The following is a 9,460-nucleotide window of genomic DNA, read 5'->3' as shown; positions in this document are numbered from 1 at the left end:
AAGTGACAATTATAACTATCTTCATGAAGGGGGAATATTTTGAACACTTTCCATACCTTAGCAGCCACCTCTCTCAAATGGCGACAATTAGCAAGGAGATCCAACACCACGTAGGACGTGCCAGCTCAGCCTTCTTCAAACTATGGCAGTGACTGGTTGACAACAAAGAGCTCTGCAAGTCCTAGTGTACAGAGCAGTTGTTGTCACCACACTCCTGGACTATGTATCAGCAACACAAGAGCACTAGAGAAATTCCATCAGCAATGTCTCTGCTACATCTTCTGGATCCAATGGGAGGATCATTAAAAAATGCTAGTGTCTTTCTTGAAGCCAGCTTCCACAAGCATTTGGGTAAAATTCCTGCAAAATCATCTTTGATGGACTGGACGGTGTCCATATGGCCAAAGTGTCTCCCCCATCAGGTTCTGTTTTCTCAACTCAAATGGCCAACGTTCCAGGAGAACAAGGAAAATGCTCAAAGACATTCTGAAGCTCTCCATGAAAGTGGCATTGACATTAATGACTGGGAACAGCTTACTAAAAATGTCGACAACTTGCCCATCAAGCAAAATCATGCTTTGAGTCCCAACATCTTAATGTTGAGGCCAAGCAGTGGCAGAGAAGGAAAGAAATTGAAGCAAATCCTGCACTCTGGTATCCCACTACCTTGTGGGACATCCTGCCCCATGTGCCCAAAGGTCTGTGGGTCAAGAATCGGCCTGTTCAGTCATATCAAAACTCAAGACAGAAACTCACAATCCTGAGTTGACATCATCCCCAAATGGAGGGATAGCCAACAATATGTTAACAGGCTCTAAATGCAACTGATGGATATACTGAGCTTTAGGAGTGTAATTATATGTCTCTTATGTATTTTGTGCTACAAATAAAACTCAAATGCTAGTTTCTTCAAAAAATTTATTCCAAGAACAGGAGCAGCAGCTGTACGGTCATACATTTCTTAAATTATGTTATAAAATAATCAAAATGCATAGAAATTCACTTTGAAGTTCTTCTGCGACAGATAATGGACCTGAAGTTCAACAGCTGCAAAGGACATTTAAGCACTCAAAATCCTAGTTTATAGGAAAGATATGTTCGCCCTAATTAATACTCATTTAACACTTCATAATTTACATTTTACTGATTTTTGTTTGATCCACGTAAAACAACTCAAAAAGCAGAAGCCTAGAATTTCATAGTTATTAAAAAGCTCCTCCTAAGATTCAGCTCGCTTTGCTCTGCACCAGATATCAAATTTGTAATTCATTGATTTGTGTATTTACATATGGTCCCATGTACCATAATAAATCAAACCAATTAAAATAAAATAGCTACAAAATTATCAAGCCTGCAGTGATGCTTGAATGGGAAAATGCATACTAATCTAGGTGCTACAAACAGAATAATTTTTTATGGCATACACGTGTGATTTTATTTTAAGGGATATTTAAGCATATTTCCATTATTCTGTAGTTTTATATCCTTTCTCTTCTAATGAGACCAATTACATGGCTTGCTCTCAGGCTGCCTCCAGTCAGATGGTGTCACTGACCACCTACGCAAGCCACTTAGCTCTTTCCTTATCTTTGGTGAAATATGTCACTAATTTCTGCTCTATGCCTCCTCAGTCAATAGTAGAGAGGCTGCTACTAGTTCTAAAAGTTCCATTGTTTTATTGCAAATACTCATTAATATATATTTAACATGATCATGAGAAGTAAAAAGGAAGTATAATATTCTAACCAGAGTTATCACTATTGGCTTATTTCATATTCCAACTAATTTCCACATTTCCAAATGCAGGCATTCCAAGGCATGTATTTGTTTGGATTGTTCACACAAGGATGTGAAACAAAATAACTACTTAATTGTAATCAGAACTTTATGGGAAATAATAAAATGCCATGCAGTAATGTCAGTTAAAGGGGTCTTTTACTCATTCCAAATGAGCTGCTTCAAATGTTTCATAATTAAAGATATTTGGTGAAAATACATAATGAAGCAGCAAATAATTAGCTTTAAAATTCTCCATTAAAAGATCTGAGCTGCCAGCCCACCAATTCAGAAAGTCTAACAGTGAAGTGAAATATTGTTTGCATTGGACTTGAGCACAATGACAAGTTAAGCAGTACGAATATACAGTGTCACACAAAAAATGACATCAAGTTTGTAAGCAGCATCTATGTAGTAAAATTATCACTTTGAACATGACAATTCTTTACAGTATGCATAGGAATACTGCTGTAAAACACGCAGACACAGCAGAATTATGGCAGTAGTTTGGGGAGGAGTTGGGGGGAAGTGAATAACTTCAATTGCAATGTTATTACCAAGTGTAATAATTTCATACCATGTGATAATTGCTCTAAAGTTGTTGTAAAAATGCTGTCTAAATGCCAATAACAAAGATTATCTTTTAGGTTTGTTGTAGCTAGGATGACAGTATTAAGATTAAAAAACAACTTTTTGTTGCTGTAATTAGTCAAATTACGATTGTTGCCAGAGTGCAAAGCAACAAATAGATTAAAGCAGGGAACAAAGAAAATTTCCACTTTGGTGAAAATAGCACAGTAGTTTTCAAGCAAAATTTATTCTCTGATTGTCTGACTGCTTATATTACACTTTGGAATAGTCTCAAGGAAGGTTATTTTCAGTATGGAGCTTGTTTAAAAACTTATATTTTGATGTTCAAATCTTGCATGTTTCAAATTGGTTCAATCAGTATCAGCTTAATGATTAAAAAAAAGGCTTATAGTAAGTTCAAATCACATTTTTCTTTATGCAATCACAACAGAGCATATGGGTAAATGGAAACCAGAAAACAGCAATGAAGTGTAAAATTCCTAGAATATTCCTGCAATTCAGTTTTGAAATTCAATAACTTCGTTTTTTTTTTAAACCAGTTGCCTAGAAACTTCAAGCAAAATGGAGACAAACAAACCAGGGGAATATTAGCATATGTTTGATGCTCTAACTTTGGGGAAAAAAATTAATCAGAGTCTTCATCATCAAGGTATTCCTCTGCATTGCTTGCAGTTCTTGTGATACCTGAAAAGAAAAGGAGAGCTGCTTTAGATTGCAGGTACACACCTAAAATGCTTCAACATAACTCTAGTACCTCTTGCAAATCATTCAATATTAAAAGCTTAAAAAAATTATTAGGTTTTTCTTAAAAAAAAATGCATCTCCTGTCTATAAATTACTTCATGTATTTGGTTCTATCCCATGCCTCCACAAGATCCATCTTGATTTCATACAGTAGCAACACGAGACTTGTTTTATGCATTGAATTGCCAAATAAGTTCATTTAAATAGGAATAGTTTTTTTTTTCATTCATGGGATGTGGGCATTGCTGGCTAGGCCAGCATTTATTGCCCATCCCTAATTGCCCTCTTGTTCAGAGGGCATTTAAGAGTCAACCACATTGCTGTGGGTCTGGAGTCGCATGTAGGTCAGACCAGGTAAAGGTGACATTTCCTTTACTAAAGGACATTAGTGAACCAGATGGGTTTTTACAATAATCAGCAATGATTTTATGTTCTTCATCAGACTTTTAATTCCAGATTTTTATTGAATTCAAATTTCACCATCTGACGTGGTGGGATTCAAACCCCGGTCCCCAGAGGACTACCTGGAATACTAGTCAGTGACTATGCCACTGCCTCCCCTCGAGTAAATGATCAGTAGCTACTCACTTTACTGGCTCCTTGTATTTTAAATAACTTGTGCTAGACTGTATTATAATCTAATTACTTATTTGTGGTGTTATCTGCTTTAACTCTGTTTAGAATTTGCACATCACCTTTGAAGGCTCCAGATAAAAGCTGTAACTTTCAAATGTGCAAGCCGATAAATACCTTGAGAAAAAAATGTTTAAAGCTTTAACTATTAAATTGAAAAGTAACAGCAAATCAAACAGCATGTTTGTATTCAAATTGAGCAGCTTGGCACCATCCTTAAAGTCTTGTTTTGTAGGCAAACTGACATGTTTATTATCATAAAATTAGTTGGCACATTCTTGTGATGAAAGCTATTATTTTAAATTCTTGTACAGATCTAAAGAAACTGATACCAAACCAAATCTTGCACAAAATTTTTCATTTCCATCAGCCAATATGCAATGTTATAGAAGGAACTTGGCGAAATAACTACACGAGAACTGGATAAGATGGGATACACCAAAGAAACTAGGAGGAAGTACAAGATTCTGACTAACATTTATGACAGCTCCATAAAATGAAGAGATTGTACAAAAAAGAAGGATAGCAAATACTATCCCAACATTTTTAAAAAAAAGGAGTACATGGAAACTTAAGGATTTCAGAACAGGAAGCACACCACTAGTAATGGGAAGAAATCCTAAAAGCATTTTTGGGTGTCGCCAGCATGTATCTAAAGAGCAGAGAGGTCATAAGGATTCTACGAGGATGTAAATGAGTTAGTGAACAGGGCTTTCTGGTGGATATAATTTGACTTTTCAGAGCATCATTAAACTTTTACGTGTGTTCTAAAGATTAAGGTTCACAAAATTAATTCATGGCAAATTATCTACCAGGATTGAATACTGACTTGTCAATAGAAGTTAATAGTTAAATGAAAAAGATTGCAAACATTTATCAACGAAAACACAAAATTTGTAGATTTTCCATCTTAAAAAATTGCTTTGTTTAGGAGGTTCCAAAGATTATATTAAAATAAAAGGAATTGTAAAATTAAAATGAAAATCACAGCATGAAAATCACCTTTCACAAGTTTAGGAAAATTCATGATCAAAATTTAATTAAAATTGCATAAAATATTCATTCAAAATCTGTTATGTTCAAAAACTTGCATTCCTTTACTCAGAGTGAATTCAGTGAACATTTGTATATAATGAAACTCAGGAAAAATACACTGAATCTGTTTGGAAAAGGTTAATTATGCTATCCCATAAATAGCAGTAGCATTCTATGGGCCCTGACAAGATTCCAGGAATATTCCTGAAGACTTGTGGTCCAGAACTAGATGCACCTTGAGCCAAGCTGTTCCAGTACAGCTATAACACTGGTATCTACCCAATAATGTGGAAAATTGCCTAGCAATGTCCCGTTCACAAGGGCAAATTAAATCCAGTCAACCACTGCCCTTGTTGTGACAATACTATCAAGCAGCACTTACACAGCAAAAACTCGCTGATGCTCAGTTTCGATTCCGGTACAGCCACTCAGCTCCTGACCTCATTACAAACATGGTCCAGCCCTGGACAAAGGCACTGAATTCCAGAGCTGAGTTGAGTGTGATAGCCCTTGATAATAGGATTGCATTTGACCAAGGAGGCATCAAGGAGACCTAGTGAAATTGAAGTCACTGGGAATCAGGGGGGAAAGTCTCTGCTGGTTGGAGTCAAATCTAGCACAAAGGAAGATGGTTGTGGTTGTCGGAGGCCAATCATCCTAGTCCCAGGATATCATGGGGATATCCTGAGCCCACCTTTCAACCCTTCAGCTGCTTTATCAATGACCTGCCATCCATCATAAGGTCAGAAGTGAGGATATTCACTGATGATTGCACAATGTTCAGCATCATTCGCGACTCCTCAGATACTGAAGCAGTCAGTGCCCAAATGCAGCAAGACCTAAACAACATTCAGGCTTGGGGCTGACAAATGGCAAGTAACATTCACACCACTTACGTGTCAGGCGATCACCATCTCCAACAAGGGAAAATCTAACATCCCCTCTTGGCATTCAATGGCAATTACCATTTATGAATACCCACTATCAACATCCTGGGGAGATTACCGTTGACCAGAAACTGAACTGGACCAGCATTATAAATAAGGTGGCTACAAGAGCAGGTCAGAGACTGGGAATTCTGAGGCAAGTAACTCACCTCCACTCCCTAAAGCCTGTCCACCAACTGCAAGGCACAAATCAGGAGTGTGACGGAATACTCTCCACATGCCTTGATGAGTGCAACTACGACAACACAAGCAGCTCTACACCATCCAGGCCAAAAGCAGCCTGCTTGATTGGCACCCCATTCACCAAGCTACACATGCACTCCCTCCATCACTGAAACACATTGGCCATAATGTACACGATATACAAGATGCACTGCAGCAACTTACCAAACCACCTTCAACAGCACAATCCAAATCTATGATGCCTACCAGCTAGAAGAACAAGTGCAACAGGTGCACAAGAACAGCACCACCACCTGCAAGTTTCCATCCAAGCCACATACCACCCTGATTTGAAACTATATCATCATTCCTTCACTGTTGCTGGATCAAAATCCTGGAATTTACTTCCTTGCAGAACTGTGAGTGTAGCTACACCACATGGACTGCAGCGGTTCAAGGCGTCAGCTCATCACCACCTTCTCAAGGGCAATTAGAGTTGGCCACCAAATGTTGGCCTTGCCAGCAATGCCCACAGCCCATGAAAAGAATAATAAAATGCAGAATTTTACATTTTCAGTCACCATCCAGGCTATCCACGTATTTTTCTACTAAATGAACTTATTTAATATTAATATTTTAAGATTTGGATAAATTACTAATTCCCTAAATTTGATTATAATGTAGAGCAGATTGTGAAACTAAACTCATTGGTAACAAAACGTCAGCATATTGAGTTGGGTTCCAATGAATGTGATACACCAGATACTCAAATTCTTGAACTGATTTGCAGAGGTGCTGTGGAGAAGTGGGATGCAAGGCGAGGTGTTAAGGGCAATGTCAAGAAATTATGGGGAATGGAGGCATGAAGGGAAGACAGCAGTGATATTACATATTGGACCACTGGTGCACATTGCCATGGGTCACAATAAGAGGCCAATGCAAGATGAAAGACTAGAATAGAATAGAAGACCAGTCTGGAATTTAGCCTCATGGTTATGGTTGTTGGAGGCCAATCATCTCAGTCCCAGGATATCAAGGAGGAGAGTGTTTTGGATGCGAATATGGAAATGTTAATTTCAACATTTTTCTGTATTTTTGTTCATAGTTCATTTTAATTTCATTCATTTTTAACTGTTCAATATTAGGAGCTGTTTAAAGTTCTTTATTTGGTGCCTTGACTGTGAGCTGGTTGGAAACAGTAAATTGTTATAAAAATTAGCTGTTCCCTGATTGATAACTTGCGTAGCCCAGCTAAGACTGTATAAACCTAGGGGAGTGTAGCTTTGAGGTGCCATTCCACAATATATTATTCTTCTTAAACATAGTACTTTGTGGACTGAGTAAAGAGGAGCTTGTTTCTTGAGGGTAGGCTGCGAGTGGGGAGTTCAAGCAAACATTATCTACCTTTCTAAAAAGAGTTAGACTAAGTTAAAAAAAAGAGTAAATACTCTCTACTTGCCTGGATGAATGAAGCTACAACACAAGGAGCTTTACACCATCCAAGACAAAGCAGCCCGCTTGATTGGCACCCCATCCACCAACCTACACATCCACTCCCTCATCACCGACAGTGTCCGTAATGTGTGCTATATATAAGATGCACTGCAGCAACTCAGCAAACCTCCTTCAACAGCACAATCCAAACCTGCGATGTCTACTGCCTAAGTCACTATCTTTCTGGAACTATCTTCAACCACCGAAGCCATATAGGGTCGGCCGCTGGCACTTTAGTGCATACACCACATCCATGGCTTGGCGTGTTCAGTGTAGGTGACCAAGTCCCTGATAACACCTAGAAGGACAAGTGCAGCAGATGCACAACTATCAATCAGGGAACAGCTTATTACTCCTCTTTATAAAGAATTACTGTTACCAACCAGCTCACAGTCAAGGCACCAAAAGAGTAAAAGGACAATGACAGGGGGGCCCTCTTGATGATATGTGAGTTTATCCAGGGGCAGTGCATTTTCATTGTCAGAAAACATTTTTTGCAGCAGAAGATCTTTGTGCTTGAGCAACATCTAGTCATACTCTGCAGTAGAAAAGATAAGAGTTTTCTGGATCTTAATCTTGAGAAGACAGTAATGCAAGAGACAGTGCTAGACAGTTCAGGATAGAGAAAAAAATGCAAAAACAGATGTCATAATCCCTGTAGAGACAGATAACCTCTTTAAAAAAAAAAAGGAATCTCCACAAAGCCAACGGAAAGAAAACCACTGGACAAGATTTTGCTTTTTAGAACTTTTACGGTAATGCGCCAACTAAAATTAACATAACATAATTAGGTGAAAGATATTTCAACAAAGTAGTAAATTTCACTTTAAATAGTTGATTCAAAGATAAGCTTCAAGTGGTTACAAGTATTTGCATTACTTCCCGCGCAAATGGGACACAGTCTTTCCAATTTGGCCTTTGCTACGTAGGATCTTTCACTTCCCGCTCAATCATTTTGGTCCTTGAGTCACATTCACCCACAGCCATATTCCACCTGAAGTCCCCAGACATGGTTACCACTGACGAGGCACATTGTCTATAAACCAACTCTCACTAGGATCACAACAGTCCTAAAGACACAGAATCCTCAAAGACTCACTTCTCTCATCCCTTTAAATGGTCTGGTGGGCTCTAGAAACACTGAAACAGCAGCTATTCGTCTTGTCCACTCGACAATCCTTTGCCCTTCCTGTCTTCAGCTCTCCGCACTTTTCAACTGTATAACATACACAGTAATACAGGGCAGAATTTTGCCCTTAGTGGGCAGGCAGGCCCCACCGGCTCGGCGGCAGGCAGGCAGCCAACCCTTGCCGCCGAAATGGGGCCCGCCGCCATTTTGAGTGTGTGGGCCAATTAAGGCCCGCCCAGCGGCCTGTCCGACGGAAAGCGCTATGCCCTGCCTGTGCGGCTGGGGGGCGAGAGGTATGGGGAGAGGGAATCCCCAACTGTCAAAGTGCACTCTTTCGCACATGCACGCAAAAGAGCACACTGCTCCCTGAGACTAAGTGCTGTCACAGGGAGATTAGTGACAGGTTAAAAAGAACTCTAAATACAGGAAAATAAAAACATTAACGTCCCCCTCATGTGACAATGTCACACGAGATGGGACATGTTAATAAGAAGCATTGTAACTTTATTAAAGTTTTTAAACACGAACATGAAACTTCATCCTGCCCGTGGATGAGGTTTCATGTATTATCAGAAGCCCGCTGGGGCTCCTGGCCTGCCCGCCAGCCTTAAGCTTGGACAGGAAGGTCTTTAATTATCTTAAGTTATCCTGTCAATGGCCTCAATTAGCCATCGACAGGTCAGCAGGCGGACAGCTGATTTCGCTGTCCACCTGCCTTCCTAAACATTGGGGGCCCTGCCCGAATCGCCGACAGGGAAATTCTGACCACAGTTTCTGCTCTATTCTCAGAGACCTGCTTTAGCACCAAGATCTGTTCCAAGACCGCCGAACAGAAAACTGTTCCAGTCAGAGAGAACCTTGCTTGTTTCTTCTTTACACAAATTCTGTGAGTTCTGAACTGCCTGCCGCAAAGACGAGCTGAAAAGACCCTACACCACTATACCAATTC

General features: G+C 39.5%; 1 protein-coding gene across 2 annotated transcripts in view; it reads right to left on the bottom strand.

Annotated features, from left to right (window-relative positions):
• Nucleotides 1-901: 901 nt before the first annotated feature.
• Nucleotides 902-9,460, bottom strand: part of ostf1 (osteoclast stimulating factor 1) — a 103,576-nt gene continuing 95,017 nt past the window's right edge. For both annotated transcript variants that reach the window (XM_041186492.1, XM_041186491.1), the window contains one exon: nt 902-3,051. In XM_041186492.1, the coding sequence (XP_041042426.1) occupies nt 2,993-3,051 (59 nt within the window). In that variant the 3' untranslated portion in view covers nt 902-2,992. The remainder of the gene's footprint in view (nt 3,052-9,460) is intronic.

Source organism: Carcharodon carcharias, chromosome 4 (genome assembly GCF_017639515.1).
Source record: "Carcharodon carcharias isolate sCarCar2 chromosome 4, sCarCar2.pri, whole genome shotgun sequence".
NCBI lineage: Eukaryota > Metazoa > Chordata > Chondrichthyes > Lamniformes > Lamnidae > Carcharodon > Carcharodon carcharias.
This window is presented reverse-complemented; position numbering and strand designations above follow the sequence as displayed.